Below are 27,669 nucleotides of genomic sequence, written 5' to 3'. Positions count from 1 at the left end.
CGCTTGTTTGTCCCTACAACCACACCCCCCCCCCCACCTCTCTGTCTCTCTATCTCTCCGCCCCCCACACACACACCTTAAACCAGCTTATATTTCAACTCTTTCTTGGACTCGAACTCAAGTTCTGTCGAAGGGTCATGAGGACTTGAAACATCAACTCTTTTCTTCTCCGCCGATGCTGCCAGACCTGCTGAGTTTTTCCAGGTAATTCTGTTTTTGTTTTGGATTTCCAGCATCCGCAGTTTTTTTGTTTTTATCTTCATTAACATAAGCTCATCCAAAACTCTGTTACTGGTAAACTAACTCAACACAAAGCCCTATTTACTCATTAACCCTGTGCTCACTGAGCTACACTGACTCCTGATACCCATTGCATAGACTTTTGAATTGTCATCCTTCTGTTCAGCTTCCTCCATGGCCTCACCCTTTCCTATCTCTGCAACCTTCTCCAGCAATGCAGTCTCAGAGAACTCTATGTTTCTCCAATTCTGGTCTTTTGTGTATCCACATCTTCCTTTGTCCTGCCATTGGTGGCTTTGCCTTCAGTTGTCCAGGCCCTAAGCTCTGGAATTCCCTTCCTAAATCTCTCCACTTCTCTACTCCTTTAAGACACTTTTTTAAATCCTGTCACCTGACACCTATTCTAACATCTTCTTTGCCTCAGTGTCAATTTTTTGTCTAATTATGCTCCTGTGAAGTACCTTGGGATGCATTATTCTGTTAAAGAAGCTGTATTAATGCAAGTTGTTGTTGTTAACTGGCAGTAATTATGATTATCTAGAGTTATGTTTCTGCAAGTTATATCAGTGCAATCCATGTGGAATCGACCAAAACAGCGTGACGGATAGGAGCATATCAAATGCAAATGAGTTCCCCAAAATCACTTACATTCATGTTATTTGCGATCTTTTATGCTGGTTTAAGATTCAGTCTGTCTGAATCAGCCCCGCCCACAAAACTGGCGATACCTGAGTTCAAATTGTGAGATGGTGCTGGTTTGGGAAGGCTCTTCAAGTCACACTCATTTTCTTAGGTGCTCTAGCACTGATAGGAACTTTTTTCCTTCATTCATGGGACGTGAGCATCGCTGGCTCGGCTAGCATTTATTGCGCATCCCTAAATTGCCCTTGAGAAGGGTAGTGAGATGCCTTTTAAAAGATTTACATATCAAAAAACATTTAATTTACTAAGAAATTGACTGGTATACAGCAATGAAATTATTAAATGGTTTGGTGTAGTTTTTTTAAAAAAAGTCATTTTCAATGATCATAAATCAGGTTACTCACAGGGCTGCACTGAACAATCTTTTTAAAAATGTTTATTTTTGCTGATGTTATCATGTTAAGCTGTATTAATAAAACTGTATCAGGTAATCAGTCTTAAATGCATCAAGGAATATTTTAATGGATAGAAAAAAATAAACAAATACATTCTACTATGCTGCCTAATTGTGATGGTTCAAACAATTTTTTATATTTGCAATTATGCAAATTAACTCTAGTGGAAATTTGAAGCCTAGCCTAACCTGCACAATTTCGATCACATTTTGGTACCTGTGGTGTGCTGTTCCAGGAGCATGGGGGATTAATCCCTGATAGCCATGCAAACAATTACATGGTTCCCCTGGAACCGAATGGGCAGATGCTTGGTTACCACAGATAAGCCACGTTGTCCGATATTGAATTAGTTCTCGCTTCCCCTGATCATTTATGACGTTGCGGCTGTTTTCTGCTGCTGAAATACATGAAGAACTCCCTTCATAACATTAATGTCAGGGTGGATAACTCAGTGCATCCCATGGCTTATTCATTAGTGTTTTTGCTGGAGAAAGGCTAGAAATTATGGTAGAAACCTACCCATCAGGCAATAATTAGATGGAAGAGAGGTAAGCTGTACTGGGTTTCAGGAAAGAAACCTCAATAATTATTTGCCAATTATTTGTCAGCAAGATCTATGAGCAGACCAGTTGCGGGTCAGACCCAATCAGTTTTCTTGACAGAGGTCCCAGCATACAGTTTTTAGATAGAAAGCCCTACATTTATTTCTTGATAGTGCACCCTGGCTGAATTTGTTGGGCCTGGAAGTTTGTTCCCAATGCCTTTGCATCATTAATGGATCAGTCATATATCAGAATATCAAGATCTGTTAGCATCAGTAACTTAAGATTCTTGCACATTTATGGGAATGTGGATTTAACCTATATAGGGGACACCCTGGCTCCATGGTAAATACCTCTGTCACCTACAAAGAAGAGAAGCTAGCTCAGTCTTAATGTAGAGCATAGATGTATCTTGAGGTAATCTCTTAAACTCACTTAGTCATCCATCAGGCATACTTACACCATTTTTATATTAGCAATATTGTCATTAGGACTCTTCACACCTTGGTTTGTGGATCAACTCTGTGCTGGGGATTTCATACATGTAGTCGGTCAGAAGTGATGCTTTCATTGGGTGCATCAGATCTGATAGGTCAGTTCTATGACTCAAGTTAGCACATTTGATACAATATCTGAGCATATTTGTATGTTATGTGTAGCAAAAAAAGGGTACAGCTAGAAAGCTTTGTTTCCTGCCTTTTATTCATTCATAGGATGTGGGCCTCACTGGCAAGGCAAGCATTTATTATCCATTCCTATTTGCCCTTGAGAATATGGTAGTGGTTCACCCTCTTGAACTGAGGAGGTCCATGTGGTGTTGGTACACCCACAGCATTGTTAGGCAGGAAGTTCAAAGAATTTGGGCGGAACATTCCATCCACATTGGCGTTGGGCATCATGGTGGGCTTGAGCAGACAATATGGTGGGAAGGCCAAATATTGGTTTCATGACGTTGTGAAACCAGTTTGCAATCATCCGCTCCAGCCGTCAATGGTGTTTCTTGCCACCGGACATCGGGAACTTTATTTTAGTACTTCTGTGTATCATTATAAGCCCTGCTCGCCAGAATCATCCCCCCACACTGGATCATCCGGGCACTCATGCCAACGTGTTTCACAATTGTACATAAACGATGTGCGCCTGGTGAGCAGCACTACCCTCGGTACTTCAAGGTTTGTTTGCCTATGCTTCGGGCAGCACTTGCAGTCATCAGCACCAGGCTTTGCAGGCAGTACCACATCGCTTTTAGGGGGCTCATGGGCAGGTCTTTATCTACCAGACCAGCCATAAGGCAGGTATGGCTTTTCTACAGCTGCAGGGCTAGGGCTTGCTTGGGGAAGGGGGAGAAGTGGCCTCGGGCAAGTGAAGAGGCTGCAGGGCGAGGGCTGTACTGGGGAAGAGGGGGTATCCCAGGTTGTGTGAGTGGCCTCGGGAGGGCTGAGGAGGCAGTCTCCAGAGGAGATGAGGCCATATGGTGATGTGAGGTTTTGTGTGAGAGAGTGAGTGATGATGTACCCTGAGCAAGCAGTGATTGAGGTGCCCATGAATGTGTGATGGGCTTGTGAGTGTATGAGTTTAGAGTGATGAGGTGGTTGCCTTACCCTGGCAGCATGGATGGGATCATTCATCCTTTTTTTCTGCACTGGAAAGCTGACCTCTTGTGTGCACCATTTGCATTACCACCTTTGCCACCCCCTCCCAAGCTAGAATGGTGACACTGATGGGCTTCCTGTGGCCAGTGCGGGTTAGAGGACATCGCTGCAGGCTCCAATGGTGTCCAAAAGGTGTCCCAGGGATGTGTCGCTGAATCGGGTGGGGGGGGGTTGCTGCTGCAGCTTTTTTGGTTTCTGAGGCCATGTCCTTGGATGCCCTCCTGGGCTGCTTGCACTGAGAAGTATGTGCACCGCTGTAGTTTAAATATGGTACACTGCGTAAGGAAGCAGCGAGGTAACAGCATGGTGGGAAGATTGGAGGCTGCCCACCAGCAAGATGGCATGTTTCCTGTGGTTGAATAATTAATGAGGCATGATACGGGCGAAAAGCTGCCATTGTAACCAGCGGATAAAATGTCCTTTTTCCCGCCCACTATTGCACTTAGCAGAAATCTGGGACAATTCCGCTCTTTGACCCATTGACTTTGTAGGAATAGAAAATTGTTGTTAAGTCAGGATGCAGTATGACTTGGAGGTGAACTCACAGATGGTGGTGATCCATACACCTGACTCCCTTTTCTTCTAGGTGGTAAAGGTCGTGGGTTTGGAAGGTGCTATCGAAGAAACCTTGATGAGTTTCTGCAGTGCATTTTGTAGATGGTACACACTGCAGCCATGGTGCGTCAGTGGTGGAGGGAATGAATGTTTAAAGTAGAGGATGGAATGTCAATCAAGTGGGCTTCCTTGTCCTGGATGGTGTTGAGTTTCTTGAGTGTTGCTGGAGCTGTACACATTCAGCGAGGTGAATGGTATTCTATCACACTCCTGACTTGTGCATTGTAGTTGATGGACAGGCTTTGGGAAGTCAGGAGGTGATTTATTAGAATAACTGCTCTTGTAGCCACAGTATTTATATAGCTGATCCAGTTAAGTTTCTGGTCAATGTTGATGCCCAGGATGTTGATGGTGGGGGATTCAGTGACGGTAATGCTGTTAAATGTCAAGGTGAGGTAGTTAGGCTCGTTGGAGATTCTCACTGTCTGTCACTTTGTATGGTGTGGACATTAATATAATTGATGAAAGGTTTGGCAAGTTTTCACTGAATGCCAGTAGCAAGTTATAGATGTATATATATTTACTTATACATATTTATTATAGATTCCCCAGACTCCAATATATGTGGTCCAGTAAAGGATGCTGAACACTTCTTGTCAATAAACTCCTGGTGATTCACTATACTGTACAGACCAGGAACACCCTTGGCTTGATTCCTGGTCTATATTGAGTTAGTTGATGTCATCCAGGACAGCATTGGGAATGCAGCACTCCTGCTTGGCTTAAGGAGCAGAGTATCCCCAAAATTTATGATCCTGACCACTACCCATTTGAAAATGTATTTGACATCAGATAAGGACAGCTTCCACTCAGACACTCCATTTCGCTCCTTCCTTTCCGATATGAACATACGAACAAGGGGCAGGAGTAGGCCATTTGGCTCTCGAGTCTGCTCCACCATTTAATAAGATCATGGCTGATCTAATGGTAACCTCAAATCTGCATCCCACCTATCCCCGCTAACCTATCACCACCCCCTTGCTTATCAAGAACCTATCCACCTTTGCCTTAAACATATTCAAAGACTCTGCTTCCACCTTTTTAGCAAGAGAGTTCCAAAGACTCACGACCCTCTGAGAGAAAAAATTTTGCTTCATCTCCATTTTAAATGGGTGACCCCTTATTTTTAAACTGTGACCCCTAGCTCCTGATTCTCCCACAAGAGGAAATATCCTCTCCACATCCACCCTGTCAAGATCCTTCAGGGTCTTATATGTTTCAATCAAAACACCTCTTACTCTTCTAAACTCCAGCAGGTACAAGCCTAGCCTGTCCAACCTTTCCTCATAAGACAACCTGCCCATTCCAGGTATTAGTCTGGTAAACCTTCTCTGAACTGCTTCCAACGCATTTACATCCTTCCTTAAATAAGGTGACCCCAATACTGTATACAATACTCCAGATGAGGTCTCACTAATGCTCTGTATAAGTGAAGCAGAATCTCCCTAGTTTTGTAATGAATTCCCCTTGCAATAAATGATAACATTCTATTAGCTTTCCTAATTACTTGCTGTACCTGCATACTAGCCTTTTGTGATTCATGCACTAAGAAACCCAGATCCCTCTGCATCTCAGAGCTCTACAATCTCTCACCATTTAAATAATATGCTTCTCTTTTATTCTTCCTGCCAGAATAGACAATTTCACATTTGTCCACATTATACTCCATTTGCCAGACCTCGGCCCACTCATCTAACCTATCTATATCTTTTTGTAGCCTCTTTATGTCCTCTTCACAAGTTACTTTCCTACCTATCTTTGGTTCATCAGCAAATTTGGCAACCATCCCGTCCATCCTTCATCCAAGTTATTTATATAAATTGTAAATAATTGAGGTCCCAGCACTGGTCCCTGTGGCATACTACTCATTACATCTTGCCAACCTGAAAGAGACCCATGTATACCTACTCCCTGCTTTCTGTTAGCCAGCCTATCTTCTATCCATGCCAATATGCTACCCCCTATATCATAAGCTTCTATTTTCCACAGTAACCTTTGATGTGGCCCTTTATCAAATGCCTTCTGGAAATCTAAGTACAGTACATCCACTGGTTCCCCTTTATCCACAGCACATGTTACTTCCTCAAAGAGCTCCAATAAGTTGGTTAAATATGATTTCCCTTGCACAAAACCATGTTGACTCTGCCTGATTACCTTGAACTCATCCAAGTGCCCTGCTATAGCATCTTTAATGATAGCTTCTAACATTTTCCCCATGACAGATGTTAAGCTAACCGGCTTGTAATCTCCTGCTTTCTGTCTCCTTCCATTTTCGAATCATGGAGATACATTTGCTATCTTCCAATCTAATGGAACTTTCCCTGAATCTAGAGAGTTTTGGAAAATTAAAACCAATGCATCAACTATCTTGTTTTAAGACACTAGGATGAAGTCCATCAGGACCCGGGCACTTGTCAGCCTGCAGCGTCAACAATTTACTCAGTACCACTTCTCTGGTGATTGTAATTTTCCTGAGTTCTTCCCTACCTTTAAATTCCTGATTTACAGCTGCCTCTGGGCTATTACTTGTATCCTTTAGAGTAAAGACTGCTGAAAAATACCTGTTCAATTCACCTGCTGTTTCCTTGTTTTCCATTATCAATTCTCCAGACTCACTTTCTATAGGACCAACACTCACTTTGTTAACTCACTTCTTTTTAAAATATTTATAAAAACTCTTACTATCTGCTTTTATATTTCTAGCTAGCTTTCTCTAGCACTCTAATTTTTCCCTCCTTATTAATCCTTTAGTCATCGTTTGCTGTCCTTTGTATTATGTCCAATCTTCTGGCTTTTCACGTACCTTTGCACAATTATATACTTTTGCTTTAAGTTTGATACTATCTTTAACCTTTAAATACCCCCTTAAATGTTTGCTACTCCATCTCTATTAATCTATCCCTTAACCTAATTTGCCAATTAACTTTAGCTAGCTTTGCTTTCATGCCCTCATAATTGCACTTATTTAAGTTTAAAAACATAGTTTCGGACCCACTCCTCTCTCCCTCAAACTGAATGTAAAATTCAATCATATTATGATCACTGCTACCTAGGGGTGCCTTCATAATGAGGCCATTAATTAATCCCATCTCGTTGGGACACAATACCAGGCCTTGTATAGCCTACTCTCTTGTTGGCTCCAGAACATGCTACTCTAAGAAACTATCCCAGAAACATTCTATGACTCTTCACCTAGGCTACCTTTGCCCATCTGACTTTTCCAGTCTACATGTAGATTAGAATTTCCCATGATTATCGCCGTGTCTCTCTGACAAGCTCCAATTATTTCTTCCTGTATGCTGCATCCTACCATGTGGTTACTATTAGGGAACCTGAAAACGACTCCTACGAGTGACTTCTTGCCTTTACCATTTCTCATCTCCACTCAAATCGTTTCCACATCCTGGCTTCCTGAACTTAGGTCATCTTTCTCTATTGTGCTAATACCATCATTAACTAACAGAGCCAGCCTTCCACCTTTTCCTCGCTTCCTGTCCTTCCTAAATGTACTATATCCTTTAATATTCAGGTCCCAATCAATGTCCTCCTGCAGCCATGTCTCTGCAATGGCTATCAAATCGTACTTATTTATTTCTATTTGTGCTCTTAGTTCATCTGTCTTGTTTCAAATGCTTTGTGCATTCAGATACAGAGCCTTTAGTTTGTTCCTTTTATTCTTTTTATAACCTCTAGTCTGTTCTGTTGATTTACTGTTAGATTTGTACTCTCTATCCCTTCCTGCCAAGATCTGTTTTTCATTTCCCATAAAAATACCTTTCTCTTTTGCATTGTCTCTACTCTCTCATTTACCACATCTTCCCAAATTTGTATCCTTGCCCCCACTACTTAGTTTAAAACCCTCTCTACTTCCCTAATTATGCGACTCGCAAGAACACCGGTCCCAGCATGGTTCAGGTGTAGACCATCCCAATGGTAAAGATCCCACTTTCCCCAGCATTAGTGCTAGCATTTGCTCCATGAACCAGAACCCACTTTTCTCACACCAGGCTTTGAGCCATGCATTCATCTCCCTTATCTGATTTGTCCTATGTCAATTTGCATGTGCATGGGAGTGAGGGCTGTAGAGTGGATGAGCTAACTGGCCATGGTACCATGGTACAGGAAGCCATTCAAGCAGGGGGAGTTACAAAGAATGTAATGGTAGTAGGGGACAGCATAGTTACTGCCTTATCTGCTTCTTCTGCTGCACCATAATGGAAATCAGATACTGGAGGCTGAAAAAGAGTAGAAGAGAAAAAAGCATCTGCTCCCCACTCTTCATCAAACTCCCCACTCAGCACACTTTACTTCTTGCAGTAAACCTTACCTAAAGCACCTCTTTCCCCCTATGCCCACTTTGAACCAAATTCCCAAATATACTTACTTGGTCTCTGTCTTTCTCAGGCCAAAGTCTTCCCTCTCAGACCGTGTGCCTCAATGGCCAATTTTTTGGCCACTGCACCCCATCTTCTGAATCTCCTTCCCACAATCCCTCCACCTTATCCCCCTCTCCCCACTATCTAAAACCTCCCAAAAATCTCTTCTCTTTGGTCATACCTTCAGCTCTCCCAGACATTCTGTTATCCCAATTTCCTCACTCACTCATTGAAAATCATTGTGTCTCCTTATTATTTTTTAAGAACCTTCTTAAAATCCATCTCCTTGACAATACTTTTGATCTCCGACTTAAAATTTCCATCCTTAGCTCAGAGTCAATGTTTCTTTTCATAATTCTGCTGTGAAATACGTTCGATGTTTTCCTCCTTTAAAAGTACTCTATATAATTGCAAGTTGCTGTTGTAGTAATAATAGCAGTTGTAGTTGTTGTTGTAATAATGGACAAGGTCAGTGTAAGTTCAATTCAACTTCTTGTCTAGGACCCGGTCCCGCTCCCACTTCACTGGTGACTAGGACTTGAGGCCTAGCCTGTCTCTCGCTAGTTCTGCTTCCTAGACAAAAAGGCAAAAAGGATTTTATTAGTTAGCTGTTGCTTGGCACTTTTTCATGGTCATTTTTATTAATTTCTTTTTAATTATCAATTTATTGCTTTAACATTATTTTTTATTGCACAAGTTGTTTATGTTTTCTTCATACCTTAACTTCTGTTTTGAAATTCACGTTTAATCTGTGCCAAACCAGATCCCAAGCAGCTGCTGTTGGTTTTCTTACTAAAGGGGAATGAGAGGTTCACAAGGAGTCCTTTTTGCAGGGCTGGCAATAGGGGTTCTTTTTGCTCCATTAGGAATGGGAAGTGTTGGAAATGTTCAGCACATCTAGCAGCATCTGTGCAATGAAATACAGGTCAGTGATCCTTTCTCAGAACTAGTGCAGATCCTGGACCTGAAATGTTGACTCTGAGTGGAAATTTCCATGCCCGTTGGCATTGGGTGTCATGGCGGGTGTGAGCGGACAATACGGTAGGAAGGCCAAAAATCGATTTCAAGCCATCGTGAAACATGTTTGCAATCGTCTGCTCTGCCCATCAATCGCAGGCTGCGTTTCCCACCATCAGACGTTGGGAACCTCATTGTAATACATCTGCATATCATTATAAGCCCAGCTCACCAGAATCGCTCCTCCACATTCAATTTACCGCCCACATCGGAAGGAAAACACGCTGGTGCAGAACACGCCTTGACAAATATGACATGCAGAAGTCAGGACTTACTGTCAGGGCCTTGCTCACATTGCGGACACCCAAGAGGCAGAAGATGCTGGAGCCCAACAGCGACGGGACCCAGGAGGAACATGCATTGCATGCTGGGTGGATTCTCAAGGGCATGTCTCTGTCGCGAAGCAGCTCATTGAAGGTGGAAAATCACCTTTGAGCATCTACTTCGGGACTTCAGTTTCTTGGCCATGGTCTGCTATGGATGATTGTCAAAGGGGTGGAGAGGAAGGTCCAGCTGTCAGTGGGAGAGGAAGATGTACCGAGGAGTTGGGAGAGGAAGGTCTAGATTTGACTGGGAGAGGAAGGTGAGATTGGGAGGGGAGGGAAACAAAAGTGTCGGAGGGTGAGGTTGGGAGGAAGGAGTCCGGGGTAGGAAAGAGTCTGGAGGGGGGAAGGAGTCCAGAGTGAGGAAAGAATCTGGATGGGGGAAGGAACAAGGGTGGAAGAAGAAGTAAGGGTGGAGGAAGGAGTAAGGAAGGGTGAAGGAGTCAGGGCTTAGGAGTCTAGTGGGGGGGCGGAAGGAGTTCTGAAGGGGGCAGGAGTTACAGGTTGAGGGAGTTCTGAGGGGGGAAGGGGCTCCAAGGCGGGGAAGGAGTCTGAAAGGGGGAAGAAGTCTGGAGGGGGGAAGGAGTAAGGGGAGAGATGTACAGGCAAACATGCAAAGCTGGGATCTAAGGAGTCGATGACTGCCTCCTGGGGAACGAAATGAGGGTGGGCATGATAGGAAGGAATGGAGAGAGGGCAGAATGAGGCAGTAGGGTAGGAGGGTGAGGGTGCAACAGTATTGGTAGAAGGGACAGCAAGGCTAGTTCCTGGGGACTCGAAAGCATACACGGACCCTGGGGGTGGGAAGGTTAGGGAGGTTAATTTGGATGAGGGTGGCATTTTCGGGAAGGGAGGGAGCCTGCATGTTCACCTGGACATCCCGGAAAGAAAAGGGTTGTGGCTGGTAGGTGATGGTGGGAGGGGGAAGGTGATGCCATGGGGTTCAACAGTGATGGGGGAGAGGACATGGATGAATTGGGGAGGGGAAAGGATGGGGGAGCTAAAGAAGAATGTTAAACGCACAATGCTTGTAAATCTGAAAGTGAAAGGAGACTCGTGGTTGGAGGGAACAGTTGTTGCATGGGAGTATGATCAGTGGGCGGGTGGAGATGTAGGTCAGCTCAGATGGACAACTGAAAGAGAATCCCAGCAGGCAGCATTGAAAATGCTCAGGACAGTGAGATGAATGTGATGGAGGAAGGATCACGTGCCTGGGAGAGTACTTGCACGAGGCTACACATATACTTCTCCCTCCAGCATCACTCGTGGGACAGCTGTGTGCAGCTGAACTGCTCCATGGGTGGGGGCAAGGGTGGGGGTGCTGCAGGGGGAATACTCGTGAAGCCTGTAAATAAAGCTGAAAGACACCTTACACATTACACCTTACAGATTACACATTATCCAGTGACAGTGAATATATTTTCAGATTATAAAGTGACAAAATGTGTTCACCCATGCAGCCACTTGTGCTCAGAAATTCTTAACTTTTCTAGGCCTACCACTTCTTCCAGGTACTGCCCTGACATCATACTGCAGCAGGGGTGGAGACAGCTTGTGCAATAGTTGGCCTTGTTGCCTCTGATGACTTCAGCGTGAGTCCTCTGGAGAGCCAAGGCCTAGGGCCCCAGCTTGCTTTGGCTGTCCTCCTGTGGGCCAGCTACTCCCTCTGCGGTGGCAGAACATGAGGTTGAGGGGGGTCACAGGTAAAGGGGACTGGGAGGGAGCGGATGGCCTCTGAGATTCCTGAGTGGATGACCCAGGGGTGTCCAGTTGCTACTCCTCCTCCATTCGGGTGCCTGATGGCCCTGGCCTGACTCCTTGAGGGGAAGGAGAACCAGGAGGGACGTCGAGGTGCCCTGTTTCCATCTCACACTGCCACTGCAGGAACTCACCCATGGCTCCCGCAGGGTTGCACACATCTCCACATTCTGCTGGACCAGGTCTCCATGGCGTCGGCCATTCTTCCCATGGAGACCTCCATACAAGCACACATGGGCACCACTTCATTAGGCTCTTCCAACTCATGTGCTACTTTGTTGAGGGCTTCCAACAGCTCTGCGTGATGTTCCCCACCTTCTGCTGACTCTCCACAGTGAGTTGGAAGGCCGAACCCAGAGGCTGGTTACCTGACTTGGACCTCACAGATGCCTCTTCCCCAGCAGTCCTCCAAGTACTGAGGAGGTTGGCTGAACCTGTCACCTCCTTTTGCGGACACGTGTCCATGCAGTGACCACCAGATTTGTTAGTGTGTGTCGAGAGTTATGAGAAGAGTGACTTATCCTGGCAGAATGGATGAGACCATTCATCCTTTTTTGGCATTGGGTGGCTGTTCTCTTTTGCAGGGCATTGGTGCTGACTACTGCTGCCACTGCCTCCCATTCTGGATTGGTGACCTTGCTTGCTGGTCTTCGCCCAGAATGGGGATAGAGGACATTGTGGCAGGCCTCCGTGGCATCCAAAAGGCACTCAAGGGACATATCATTTAATCGGGGGCTGCAGTCTCTTGCCTTGTGGGGCCATGTCTTCTGAGCAGCAGTCCTGGGCTGGAATCACTGAGAAGTGTGCGTGTGGCTGCACTTTAAATGTGACACCAGGCGTGAGGAAGCAGTGTGCTGTTGGTATGGTGGGCGAATGACAGCCCACCCGCCATCAAAACGACGTGTTTCCTGGAAACGCATGATTAATGAGGCGGGTTTGGGACGATGCAGCAGGAATAGCCACCAATCTGGTCTGTGGGTAAAATGTTCTTTTTTCCACCCACTACCACACTTAGTGCAAACCTGGGATGATTCTGCCCTCTGTTCCTCTCTCCACAGATGCTGCCTGGCCTGCTGAGTAGTTGCAGAATTTTCTGTTTATATATTAGATTTCTAGCATCTCCAGTACTTTGCTGTCCTATTATATGCACCATGCTGGGCATTTGTAAGTGTGGTTAGTTTCAATTTAAAAAGAGAAAATATTTTATCACGCAATGCAAAGTGTGAATTTTCTGTTGACAAATACCACTTGAGTGAATATAAATAGTATGTTATTGCAGGTGAATTGGTTGGTGTTAATTTACTGGGAGGTTTTGTCATTTTTAAACTTGCAAATGAAACCAGGTGAATCCGCTAATAGAATGTGCCACTTTTAGTTCAAGATATTCTCATTTGTACATAGGATTGATTTTCTGGTGCCTGTGAGGTTCAAGTCTTTTGGACATTGCTGTCTGGATATTGCATAGGGCCAGGTTCAAAGAAGCAGAGCTGGTTGCATAATATGACTGACCAAGTTGTGTGTAATTGTCTGACAAAGCCATGGTTGTGAAGTGTATCGTACTGAAACCAGAGCTTTCAATGGGCTTTATAAATAGAGACAGAGAGTGCAAAAGCCAGGAAGTTTTGCTAAGACTACATAAAATAGTTCAACCCCACTGTGAATATGGTTCACAATTCTGGCCACCCAAAGGATGTGAGAGGCAGGGTTAAATGGCAGGGTGTGGGGTGGAGGGGAGGAAGGAAGGGGTGGCGGTAGGATAAGGGGCCCGGAAACAGGTGAAGACTGGGGCTCATGATTTCTCTCCCTGGCCTTGATTACCGCTACTTTGCCCTTGATCTGCAGCATGCTGTTCCTCAAGGAACTTCATCTCAAAACATGTGAGCACCTGAGGTACCATCTGCCTTGTTAACTTCCATCAGCTGCTTAGAGTCTGAGATTTTGTAATTAATTCTGATTAATCATGAGGAATGAACCTTAACAGTTTGATTGCTATGTTCGATAAGTACTGTCTTTCCATCAGAACCAATTACCTTACCAGGGTCTTCCTTTTCTATGACTCTCTTTTATAATGTAACAAGTGTCAGATGGTCTTATACAATGTCTCAGTGTTCTCCAATTTTTCTCCAAGACCTCAGCCTTGATGAAAACCCATTTCCCTGCATATAAAGAATACAAATGTGTAGGAGAAAAAAACTCTATGTGCTCTGTAGGCCAAGAATTAGTGGGAAAGATGTAAATGAACAAATTTACAAAGAATTTACAGAGAGGTGCAAGAATTATAGAATACTTGTAATTGGGGACTTGAATATAGACTGCGATAGTAGTGAAGGGCAGAGAGGAACAAGTGTCCCGAGAGCGTTTTCAGGACAATTTTCTACAGCATTATGTTCCAGTTTAAAGAGAAAAGAGGCACTGCTGGTCTTGGTTTGTGGACATGAGGTGGGCCAAGTGGATCAAGTGTCAGTAGGAGAACATTTAGGGGATAGTGATCGTTGTATCATAAGGTTTAGGTCAGCTATGGTAAAGGACAAGGAACAACCCAGAGTAAAAATAATTCACTGGGGGAAAGCCAACTTCAATTGGGTGATAAAACAAAAAGTGCTAGAATAACTCAGCAGGTCTGGCAGCATATGTGGAGAGAGAAACAGAGTTAACATTTTGGGTCCAATATGACTCTTCTTCAGAACCCTTCAATGGGGTAAGATCTGACCCAGATAAGTTGGAATCAATGGTTGGCAGGCAAGACTGTAACTGAACAATGGGCTATCTTTAAAGAAGAGATAGTTCAAGTACAGTCAAGTTATATTCTCATGATGGGGAAAGGTAGGGAAAACAAATTCAGAGCTCCCTAGATGGCAAAACAGATAGAGAAGAAAAAGTGTGCTTATGACGGATGTCAGGTGGACAATACAACTAAGAACCACGTTGAATGTCGAGGTTCAGAGGGAAATTGAAAAAACAAATAAGAGAAGCAAACAGAGAGTATGAGAAGAGATTGGCAGCTAAAATAAAAGGGAATCCAAAAGCCTTCCATAGGCATATAAATAGTAAAAGTAGGAGTAGGGCTGATTAGGGACCAGAAAGGGGATTTACCAATGGAGGTAGGTGGCATTGATGAGGTATTAAATGAATACTTTGCATCTGTCTTACCAAGGAAGAAGATGTTATGCAGGTCATGGTGAAAGAGGAGATAGTTCAGACACTTGATGGGTTTAAAATTGATAAGGAGGAGGTATTGGATAAGCTGTCTATACTTAAAGTTGATAAGGCACCAGGACATACATCCAAGGTTACTAAAGGGACAAGAACGGAAATTTAGGAGGCAGTGGCCATAATTTTTCAATCTTCCTTAGACTCAGGTGGTGCCAGAAGGTTGGAGAATCGCAAATGTTACACCCTTGTTCAGGAAAGGGTGTAAGCATAAGTCCAGCAACAATGGTCAGTGAGTTTAACATTGATGGTGGGGAAGCTTTGAGAAACGATAACTTGGGACAAAATTAATAGTCACTTGGGCAAATGCAGATTAATTAAGGAAAGCCAGCATGGATTTTTTTAAGGGCAAATCATGTTTAACTAATTTGGTTGAGTATTTTGATGAGGCAGGGAAGAGCGATATGTACATAAATCATTGAAAGTGGAAGGATAGGTTGAAAGAGCAGTTAATGAAGTTTACAGCATCTTTGGCTTTATCAATAGGGGCATAGAGCATAAAAGCAAGTAAGTTGTATTAAACCTGTATCCATTTCATTCTTCCACTGGTCATATGGCTCAAATTCTGAGGAAATCAGAGTCACACCCCAACAATTTACACTTGTTTTCTGCCTTTTTCACCAATAGCCACTAAGATTTTTTCTTAGTTTCCAACCCTCAGCTTTAGGGAACCATGCTCTCCTCAGAAAGTCAGGTGGTGAATGATAGAACTAGAGCCTAATCTTTAGACACTTTATAAACTTTTATTTATAGAGATATACGTTACATACAAACATACATTTCCTCACCTAGGCAGTACAGATTTAGCCTTCCTATTTGCATGAGCATAAATGAATCTCCAGTTAATGTTTACCTGCATACAATATACAATTGACAGTCTCTGTTTTCTGTCTTCAATACATGCTAATAATGCACTCTCAATTCTGTGAGTTCTGATTTGTGAAGTGATACTCATATATTAAAGATGCTTTTTAACAGCAAATTATTGGTGTTGATTATGTATGGGCATTGTCAAGGACCAAAATCAAAGCCATAAGTCTTTATTTTTGTAAAGGGTGGACATAGAGGCAGTTGTTATAACCTAGCTCATACTTTGGTCTTGTCACTTTTTTATATTTCTTCAACTTGCTCTCATTAAATTTCCTCTATGCAACTAACTGCAGCCTGTCAAGAGGGGCAATTATGGCCCTAACCTTTGACCAATGTTTCTTTCTAACTGGCTCCATGGAATTGGGCAATGATAGAGTGACTGTCCCTTTAATCTTCCATCCTTCCCTTTGGGAAGCACCCGACCTTTACTGTGTGATTCTGCTGACTGCATACCTGAAATTTGGACTTCGATGAGGGAGAAATTCAACTCAGACCCTCGTTTCTTCAACAAAAAAATGGTGTGAGACCTCCAATTCCTACATTGTGAATTGCTGCACTCAGAACTGTGCCAGAAGTGCACCAGATACCAGGTAGCTTAGGTGACTTCAGTTGTCAAGGGTGCCTACCTAAAGCAGGAAGTTAGGTCCTTAAATATGCAAAAGAGAAAGTGAAATTTAGGTTATAAATGGGTGGAGCTTGTACAACACATCTCTGTCCACACACATCAGGTGTTGAGTGGTCAAACCAGCAAACCCTAAAGGGCCCACTGGAACCAAATAAGAGCCCCAGGGAGCTTTCAGTTTCATGAAAAGGGCTCCAACAAAAAATTCCAGGCCATTGCTAGGGCATTTGAGGCCTGACCTCAGGAATGAACAACCACTATAACCACCACACCCTACCCACCACCCCACCCCCTCCACCACCACCCCTAAGACCTGGCCTGCCAACCAGCTCCTTACTCTCTAAAAACAGCAAACTACAGTGGGGGGCCCATTTGTTGTCCACAGTTTGCTGGTGCTATTTAATCGAGACCTAAAGCAGAATTATGGCTGAAGGTGGGATTTCTTGGCCAATCTGCAGAGAATGATGGCCATGACCAGAATTTTCTGCTTGTCAGGCGAGCATGCGTCTGACCCAAACGAGCCTTACGGTTGACGGGCAGGCAAAAAAGCCAAGCAGCCTTTGCATTTTTTGTGAAACCCCATCCACGGGCTGAAATATGTGACTGAAAGTCTGGACATTTGGAAACCAATAACACTGTCAGCCCTCTTTGTATTGCATTCTTTATGTTCTTTCACTTGCATTTCTCAAGTGTTCTGAGAGTTTGAATGCTTATTTGTTTACTCTTGTGTAGAAGATTGCAGTTTTAGTTGCTTTCCTTTTCCAAAGGAGGTCATGTGTCAGGACACAGAGCTTTGACGACAAAGGGAATTCACATACTATTTCACTAATTCACCTGACCTCATCCACAGGTGGAATGAGGTTTCGATCCATTATTTTTTTAAAATTCACACTAATTTCGACAGAGTCACATGAGGGGACATGTTTTTTAACATCTTAAAACTCTTTATTTTTAATTTTTTATATCTTCATCTCCCTGAGGCAGCTCTGTGCCTCAGGGAGCTTTTCCTGCGTGCACCTGCGCGCATGCGTGAAGCTCCCCGCTCGGCTTCCTCCCCATCCCGCACAGGCAGCGCTGAGCGATGCAGCATTCGTTTCACACTGGGCGAATTGGCCCACCAGCGTGAAATCGCAGTCGCAGCCCAATCACGGGCGGCAGTCAGCATCCCGACCGCTCCCGCTCGCCCCCACCCAACGAGGGCAAAATCCTGGCCCATGTTTTGTGACACAAGAACATCAGAGCTCCAATACATTAACTCGATGCATCAGCCATTGGCTAAAATGTTCCTTATTAGAGAAACAATCTATAATTCATCAGTGTGCTAAATAATGGCAAAAGTGAATAGAAAGTTGCGCAATGAATTTGAAACTAATTTAATAAAGCTAAAAAAAGTATTTGCAATGCAAGTTACTTGTAATAGAGCAAAAAGCCGAGTTGCATACATTTGGTAACTCTCAGGAGTCTTAGTGAGATGATTAAAAGCCTCCGAAAGGCTTTAGTGTATTATAAAAATGAACTTGTGCCCTTCTGAGTACTAAATTTCCTGACAGCTTCCAAAATACACACACATTTTCTTATCTGAAAAGAGTTGTCTGTAAATTTTTAATGTGAAATAGTATTAAGCAGGAGGGAACTGAAAAGCCTTCTTTTGTTTGTGGTATTATTAAGCAAAGTACCCGAAATAACATTTAATTTCCTTTTTCACATTATGGCCAAAGCAATGCAAGATAACTGTGAAGGATATTGAATAGTTCCAGCACTAATGCCACCTTGAGGATGCTAAAATATAATGTTAATAATTAACATAGATTCGAGGCATTTAAACTTTTCAGCAAAAATGCATAATTGATGTCACTGAAATTGGAGCATGTCCTGCAAGTCAAGGTCTTACATCAGCTAAACTTGCTTAGGCCTTCTGCCACCAAAGAGGTGCCATAATTCAGAGTCAAAGTAGTTTGCGGGTTTTGACAGGTCAGGTTACTACAGTGAATTAGTATGTGAATTCCCTTTATTGTCAAATCTCTGTGTCCTGACACGTGACCTCCTTTGGAAAAGGAAAGCAACTAAAACCGCAATCTTCTAACAAGAGTAAATGAATAAGCATTCAAACTCTCAGAACACCTGGAAAATGCAAGTGAAAGAACATAAGGAATGCAATACAGAGAGGGCTGACAGTGTTATTGATTTCCAAATGTCCAGACTTCCAGTCACATATTTCAGTTCTTTAAATACATCTTCAACTTGTTAGCAGCCTCAGGGTTACTTTGACTTTAGACAAATATCACTGAAAAAAGTTTTAGTCAATTTATTTGGGAAATTTCTGTCTATGGTTAGAAATGACAGAATTGATTGGGCTCAATTGTAAAATTAATACAAAGAGTAACAAATTTTAAAAGGAAAACCTGGTGTGAAATCCACATTGAAACCACAGTTACACTGAGATTTCTTTACATCGTATTACAGACTAATGTCATTGCCTTTGCTTTTTCAGCTGGTTAATAACCCTTTGGCAAGCCAAGCAGCTGCAATGGGTTCCATAGCTGGCTCTCAGGCCTTCAACACTGCTCTCTCCAGCCTGCAAGGGATGACTTCTCAGTTGGTGACAAATGCACAAGGCCAGGTGAGTCTAAGTATTATAAGTTCTTAGCAATGCACAAAACAAACAGTTTTGGTTATGGTTAAACAATTTTTTGCAGCGCATTGAACTCGTTGCTTTAATACTCAGCCCAATTTCCTTGCAGAGCCAAAGGAGTCTATTTAGGAGAGTGGACGTGTTAACCATCTATGTTGATTTATTTTGTGATCATCAGATATAAAGAACATAGGAAGATAAGGTTTAATATTGTGATTTTGGCACATTGTTTTTGGTAGCTATTACAGTATTCGGAAAATATTGACAAACACATATAAATGTATTATATTATATGTAAATATATTATATATCTGCATGTGTCTTTTGAGAAAGATCTAATATAAGCAAAGATATACCTTGAGCAACAGTAAATTGCTGGCCTTGTCATATTTATTGGGCAGATTTAGAATTGCTCCATCAGTACTCCGAGAGTTGAACGATGAACGTTGTCAACATAGAGCCTGATCTAATGAATCATCCTATCTCAGGTGCGCATAACAGATATTATAGGAAGATTGTCTCAACAGCACGCCGACCATACCATCTTTTTGTTACCTCAACCTTTATTCTGTATAAATTTTTATTTGGAAGCTCCTCAAAAGTGATTTTACTGTGTTTGCATGTTTTGTTTAAAAGGATTCAGCAGCAATTTGTAGCCAGTGAAGCTGTGGCTCATCATAGAGGGAGTTGTTTTCTTAGCACTGATGAGTTTTAAGTTTACAAGGTACTAAATAAATAATTTTGGGTGGCATATTATGCAGTTTTTATGCTTGTTTCCTGAAGGCAAGCAGAACCCTGAAGTGTTCATCAGTTAAGTGTTAGAATACCATCTCCTGATGGGTGAAACACTGGTGGTTCAATTCCTTAATTTTGTGCGAAAGAAGTGACAATTTTTTTGTGGTAGTTATTTAGTTACAGCCCTCAGATTTTGCACCAACAGATTGCTCTCTGCCGTTGCCTGTGCCCGTTGGAGATGCAAAAAAATTAAATTCCCCACTCTGCACTTTCACAATTCCTACTATGAAGAATTTAATACAGCTAGATACTGTGCCAGAGTTGCCAGATATTGTACTAAGATTGCCAGATACTGGGATTGGCGTGCTAGATTCCGAGCATACTTCATAGAATTAACAACACAAAAGGCCATTCAGCCATCTGGTCTATACAGCATTTTGCTCCACATGAGCCTCTTCGCACCCTATTTCACCTGGCCCTGGGGCAGAATTTTTAGCTTGGAGGGCAGATGTGTGCCCAACCCCCTCAAGCATTAAATAAAGCGCATTGATATTGCTCGAGCATGCCGACGTCAATGCGCACCCTCGTGATATTTTGCTAAGCGGGCGTATGATGGAAACAGAGGCGTGCAGCCATTAATTAAGTAGCCAGTTAAGGCCCTTGAGACACCAATTGTCTCCAACTTTATGTAGCCCTACGATTTTTAGGCCATTGCACAGGCAAGCGGGCAGGCCACAATTTGCAAAACCTCATCCATGGGCAGGATAAGAGGGGTCAGTGGGCTTGTCAAAGCGATTAGTGAGGAGCGCAGGATATCACTTGCTGCTGGTTGCTACTGTGAACAGGACAGCTTCATTTTGCTTCAGAGCTGCATTCAGAGATTTTAGAGGCTTCAGTTCAGGACTCAATTGTTGTTTTCTAGGCGTCCAGAGGATTCGCACCATGTGGGGCCTTCCAGGTATCAGACAGCCTTCCCTTACCCTGGTAATGAGAATTGTGGCCTCCGCTGGAGGCACCTCCTCTGAGGGTGCAGGGCCAACAAGAATGCCAAGGCGGAAGGGGCTGCAGAAGATGCCAATATCCTGCTGCCAGGGTTTACAGGCAGCAATGCAGCTACCTCAATATTGCCGGAGGTGCAATGCTCTCGGAGGCTCCATCTCTCAAGGGAGACAGTGACCTCCATCTGTCAGAGGATCGGCTCTGAGATCAGCTCCAATTGTGTGGGTGGACACCCCATGCCAGTGCCGCTAAAGGTTACGGTGGCCTTCAACTTCTATGCCTTTGGCTCTTTCCAAGGTCAGTGGGAGATCTTTGTGGAGTGTCCTAATCAACTGTCCACAGTTGCGTCAAACTGGTGACAGACCCTCTGTTCAGGCATGCATTGACTTTCATTCATTTCCATACGGACCAGGCCAGCCGGACAGAGCGAGCCAGAGGCTTCGCAGTGATTGTTGGCTTACCCCGTGTCCAGGGTGCAATCGACTGCACACATGTGGCCATTGAGGTGCCAGCGGTTGAGTCTGGAGCCTTCGTCAACAGGAAGGGATTCCATTCCATGAACGTGCAGATAGTGTGTGACCTTAGGATGCAGATTCAGCAAGTCTGTGCAAGGTACCCTGGCAGCTCCCATGACGCTTATATCCTGAGGCACTCCCAGGTGCCTCTTCAGTGCTGCAACCCGACTGGATGGATGGCTGCTGGGTGACAAGGACTATCCCTTGAAAAGGGGGCTCATGATGCCTCTCTGCCACCCAAGAACAGAGGCCAAGCAGTAGTACAACAGGAGCCATGCCACCACAAGGGCGGTGGTAGAGAGAATCATAGGACTTCTCAAGATGCGCTTCCAATGCCTGGACCATTCATGGGGGGCACTGTAATACCACCAGATCGTGTGTCACAGGTAGTGGTGGCATGCTGTGCTCTCCACAATCTGGCAGTGGAAAGGGGGGGGGGCACACTGCAGGAAGAAGATCTTGACGCAGCTGCACAGGCAACAGATTTGAGTCCAGCAGTGAGTCCAAGGCCAAGCACGGTGAGGAGAACGCTGAGGGCATAGACACAGACCTGGTTATCCTCCAGGGAGGCAGGGATACCCGAGATGCTTTGATCCAATGCTTCTTCAGCTAGACTACTAGCTGAAGTCTAGAATAAGAATCACCACTACATGCCAGGGCTGCAGGCTCCAAACTCGATCCCTGAGAGGACCAGTTCCTTGGTCAACAACATACACTATGTGCCTTTGCACATCCGTCATAACATCATGGCTTACCTTGCACCTACAGAACAAATGAAGCACACAGAGGCCAGTTGCAAAAATAACATATCATTTACTTGTGAATACGAAACATTGCAGAAATTAACATGAACCGGTGTTTTCCAGTACACCATTAAAAAAAGATAAGAAAAATGGGGGAATCAAATATCACCCGTGATAAGGCCGTGTTATGCTTAAGGTGCTTTAAGTTTTCGCTTGAGAGTGCTGCGTCTAGGTGCTCCCCCATTGCTGATACTGGCATTGGAGACAGCCTGCTCACTGTGCTGTCTTGTTAGACTTGATGGCCTTGACAGGCGTCCTATGGCCCATGGAGCCTGTGCTGACCCCATCTGGGAGGGAGCGGCCAGTCCCATGGGGAGATGGCAGCTCTTAACTGTTCTGCAAAGTGACCCATGCCAACACGGTACACACCCTTCCCTATCGCAGGAGATCGTTGAAGCGCCTCTGGCACTGCACCCATGTGTGTCTCATCACGTTGTGGCTGCTGACCCTGGATGCCACCTACTCCCAGGACTTTTAGGTGAGGTGCAGGGGCTTTCTCCTCCTGTCCCTGGGGACAAGGATTTCTCTCCTCACTGCCACCTCTTCCAGGAGGAGTGCGAAGCACTCTTCCGAAAACTCAGCGCCAACTGCCCTGTCGGCTGCTGTGTCCACCCGCTATGGTTTCCATTTGCAACACTTCCACATCCTTTGGTGGCAGCCTTCCAAGGCCGCAATTGAATCTGCCGCCGGGTCACCATTGGAGACAACGGACATCATGCCCCCGCCCACCCCATCGCACTCATCCCCAGGCTGCTGCCGATCGTGGGCGGCGGTCGACGGTTGGCTTCATGACCGCCCCCACCAATCCCGTACGCCAAGGGTAAAATTCTGCCCCGGCCTGAATTTTATGCACGTCATGAGTGCGCGATCAGCTGGCCTGGAAGTGAATGAGTTATCCGCTCCTGCCCGCAATCGCAACCTGGACCCGATTTTATGCTGGCTGGTCAGTTAAGGGCCGGCCAGCGTGAAATACGCCTGAACATTGTCTCAGCACTGCCAGTGGGGGCAGGATAGTGGCGGGCACCAGATCAAATGGTGACCCAAAGGGAGCTTTTAAAAGAGCACAGGCAGCTCCCTGAAGGCTGCCAGGAGTTTGTGAGGAGCCTCAGGGAGCTGTCCACGAGGGAGTATAAGATTTTCTACTTGGCAGGAGTTTTGGCCTCAGCACGTACTGGGCATGCCAGGTGGGAGGGCAATGCCAGTAGGCACTCTGCCCCCTGGTCCCCTGGTTCTCTGACAAGTGCCTGTGCACTCTTATAGAGGCAGTGAGTGCCGAGCCTGACATCATTATGCCTCGGGATGGCAAGAGGAGGCCTGCCCAAAAGCTGAAGGAGGCCTGGACAGAAGTGGCTGCCCAGACGAGTACATAATATTTCAGGTGTGGTACAAACAAGGTGCTACACAAATTTAGCAGAAGTTCCCTGCTTTTTAATTCTATTCTTCTAGAAATAAATCCCACTGCTTTGCTTGCATTTGTTATGGCCTTGTTGGCTTGCTTTGCTACTTTTAATGGTTTGAGAATGTGCACCCCTGGATCCCTTACCTTCTGCACCCCATTTAGACTTTTGGGGAAGTTTTAACCATAAAGAAATGGGTGGATTGGGACTAGTTTCTTAAAAAAAAAGTTAAAATCACAAACCCAATCCCTACACAGCTCCAATACATCCACTTCACATTTTAATGGAGGTGGGACAGGGGTGGCCAACCAACTTGCTCCCTGGAGGTGGATTGGTCAATTAAATAATATTAATGACATTTGTGCCTCATATTTAACCTGCCTTCCAGGTTTCACCGGGGCCAGCCAGGTTTCTCAAGCCTCAGAAAACCTGACAGCTAAAGGGAGGCAAGGACTGTTTATGGAAAAGATAAGTGCCTTTACAGTACTGCTTGTGTACTACATAAAGCTGGAGTAATTTCTCTTAGACCAAGCTTACCTTCTCCCCTTTCTGCTGTCAGACACATCCTCCAAGATCCAATGACCATCGTTAAGACCTCTTGGAATCAGACGTTAGATGCCATCATGATTGAAAATTGGACCCCTCCTCCTCTGGGGAGAGGATTCCTCTCCCTTCAACACCGCCCCAAGCCAACCCAGCCCCCAGAACTGGACAGCTCCCACCTCCAATCAAAAAATCATTTTATGCAGTGAGATCCATACCTCTTGATTTCCTGAACTAACCTTCTTTCTTTGCCCTCTATCCCATGACAGTCAGTTTTTTTTGGCCGGCGGATGAGGGTGCAAGTTATTTAACAGAGGCAATGAGGATCTCCCCAGAGTCCCACGTCACCTCTTTTCAGGAAGACCTGCCAAATTAAGAGTCAACTAGGCACTGGACTGGACAGCAGCGGGCCTTCACCAGGACCAAGGACCCTGGGGTGGAAGTTCTGCCTACTGAGAGCTTCTGGCCAATCAGAGACCTGCAGCTTTTCATTGCTCAACAGTGCCATTGAGGAGGTGGTGGCTGCTACTGATACTACACCCACTTAAGGCCTCAATTGGTGGCAGGGAGGCCCACCATAGACTTAATTGGGGCAGGATCCGCCACTAAACACACAACAGGGACTGCATTAAATTCGACCCAGGGTCTTATATTCCAAAGTTTATGTCACCATAATTTTCCACTTAACAAGATGCAGCAGCTCACACTAATGTATATTGACATTTATTTGCTAATTTACAGACAATCTGCAAGTTTTTTAGCATCTTTTTTAGTGTTAACTACATCCCTTGATTTGGTGTCATCTGCTCTGTGTTCAAAATCATAGCAACACAGTTTAAATAACCAATAAATAAAACACTTGTATCTCTATAGCACCTTTTACAGTGACAGGATATCTCAAAGCACACTATGGCCAATGAAGTACTTTGCAAATATAGCCACTGTTGTAATGTTGGGTAGGCAGCTGCTAGTTTGAACACTAAGTTCCTACAACCAACTATGTGATAGTGACCAGATAATTGTGATGTTGATTCAGGGATAAATATTCACCATTACACTGGAGATAATTCCCCGCTCTTCCTTGCAATCGTCTTTGTCATCATAATCATCGTTGGCACCCTTTCATCTACATAAGATGATGAACATGCAGGAAATCCATCGGGGTCTAGTTTCATATAATGCACTTTTGCTAATGGCTGAAGAGAGCAATCCATGAGAGGCAGCTTCTGCCACAAGTTCCACAGATAGAGTGGTTATCAGGTGTTGTGGATTGCTGTTTTCAGTGTTGGTGCCTGTTGTCATACAGCTGTCGCCACTGATTGTCATGACATGCCAGCCAACAGATGATGTTGCCATTTCCTTCTGTCATTGGCTAGTATCTCCAGGGCGTGAAAATCAATGTTTAGGGCCTTCATATCAAGCTTGCAAGCATCTTTGAAGTGGAATTTTGGACATCCTGTTGGTCCTCTGGCTCCAGCTAACTTACCATACAGAAAATTCTTGGACCCGCAGCGTCTTCTATGCTGCAAAGGTGCCCGATCCAGCAATGAGTGTAAACATACTTGAAATAGTGCAGTGCCACAGAATCATTTATGTCCACCTGAAGGAAAGGCAGAGCCTCAGTTTGATGTTGTATCTGAAAGACTGCACTGTCGTAACAGCCCTGATTTTTCTGAGTGGTGCATGAATCCAAAACATTTTGATTTAGAGGTGAGAGTGCTACCAACTGAGCCACGGCTAACAAACCACTCTTACAGTTCAGTCAATAGGTCACTGGCTTGCAACACACATCCATGAAATTTATTCATGAAATTCAATCCGTAATTAATTATTTAAGTAGCCAATAAATTAACTATTTATTGAAATCAGCCAGTGTTGTGAATTGTTGTTAAAACCAAGTCAGAATAACAACTATTTCAAAATTCAGTCAGGAATTTATCAATTATTTAAGGCATTCAGTATTTCCTTTGCTCACCCAATTAATTTAGAAACTTCCTCAAGAATTAAATCCAGTCAGTATGTCAATTATTTTAATGCCCATTCTCTTCCCCATCCTGAAGAAATACATAGAATTTACGACCATATCAGTATTTTTCTGCATGTGAGCAAATAGTCCTAATCACATTTACTCACCCATATCCCTTCAACCCCTTTTCCTTCATCCACCTTTACAATCTGAAGGGGGAGGGCAAACAGCCAGAGATCGTGGTTCACATTGGTACCAACGACATAGGTAGGAAGAGGGATGAGGTCATGCAACAAGAATTTAGGGAGCTAGGTAGCAAATTGAAAAGGAAGATCTCAAAGATTGTCATCTCTGGATTAGAACCATAGAAAAGTTACAGCATAGAAGGAGGCCATTCAGCCCATCTTGTCCATGTCAGACCGAGGACACCCAGGTGCCCTTTCTAATCCCACCTTCCTGCACCCGGCCCATAGCCCTGCAGCTTACAGCACTTAAAGTGCAGATCCAGGTACTTTTTAAAAGTGTTTAGAGTTTCTGCCTCTACCACCAACTTGGGCAGTGAATTCCAGACACCCACTAACCTCTGCGTAAAAAAGTTCTTCCTCATGTCCCCCCTATACCTTCTGCCACTTATCTTGAATCTATGTCCCCTGGTTCTAGAATTCTCCACCAAGGGAAACAATTTTATCCTGTCCACTCTATCTATTCCCCTCATAATTTTGTACAGCTCAATCAAGTCACCTCTCGGCCTTCTTTGTTCTAAGGGAAATAACTCCAACCCATCCAATCTCTCCTCGTAGCTACACTTTTCTAACCCTGGCAACATTCTTGTAAACCTCCCATGCACTCTCTCCAGAGCTATTACATCCTTCCTGTAATGTGGTGACCAGAACTGCACACAATACTCCAGTTGTGGCCTCACCAGTGTTTTATACAATTCCAACATTATATCCTTAATTTTATATTCTATACTCTGGCAATGAAGGAGAGCATTCCATATGCCTTCTTTACAAACTTGTCTACTTGAACTGCTTCCTTCAGGGACCTGTGTACTTATATGCCAAGATCTCTCACTTCATCTACCCCTCTTAGTATATTCCCATTTATTGTGTAATCCCTGTAACTGTTTGACCTCCCTAAATGTATGACCTCACACTTCTCTATGTTAAAATCCATTTGCCACTTTACAGCCCACTCCACCGACCCATCTATGTCGTTTCGAAGATTATGGCTATCCTCTGCACTATCCACTACTCGGCCAATCTTTGTGTCATCTGCAAATTTCCCAATCGTGCCCCCCATGTTCACATCCAAATCATTAATATATAACACAAACAGCAAGGGTCCCAACACCGAGCCCTGTGGAACACCACTTGAGATAACTTTCCATTCACAAGGGCATCCATCGACCATTACCCTTTGTTTCCTGTTACAAAGCCAACCTTTTATCCATTTTGCCACATTACCCTGAATCCCACGGGCTTTTACTTTCCTAACCAATCTGCCATGTGGGCTTTGTCAAATGCCTTGCTAAAATCCATGTACACAACATCCACTGCACTATCTTCATCAACCTTTCTTGTCACTTCCTCAAAGAATTCAATCAAATTTGTGAGGCAAGACCTTCCTTTAACAAGTCCATGCTGACCATCCCTGACTAGTGCATGCCTTTCCACATGACAATTAATCCTATCTCTCAGGATTGATTCTACTAATTTGCTCATCACCGATGTGACTAACTGGCCTATAATTGTTTG

The 27,669-nt window shown here is 44.2% G+C and overlaps 1 protein-coding gene across 1 annotated transcript in view; it reads left to right on the top strand.

The window, feature by feature from the left end:
- pou6f2 (POU class 6 homeobox 2) overlaps positions 1 to 27,669 on the top strand; it is a 1,008,671-nt gene that overhangs the window by 843,642 nt on the left and 137,360 nt on the right. The window contains exon 17 of the mRNA XM_041189250.1: positions 18,814 to 18,942. Coding sequence (XP_041045184.1) covers positions 18,814 to 18,942 — 129 coding nt within the window. The remainder of the gene's footprint in view (positions 1 to 18,813; positions 18,943 to 27,669) is intronic.

This window comes from Carcharodon carcharias, chromosome 6 (genome assembly GCF_017639515.1).
Source record: "Carcharodon carcharias isolate sCarCar2 chromosome 6, sCarCar2.pri, whole genome shotgun sequence".
NCBI classification, from domain to species: Eukaryota; Metazoa; Chordata; class Chondrichthyes; order Lamniformes; family Lamnidae; genus Carcharodon; species Carcharodon carcharias.
This window is presented reverse-complemented; position numbering and strand designations above follow the sequence as displayed.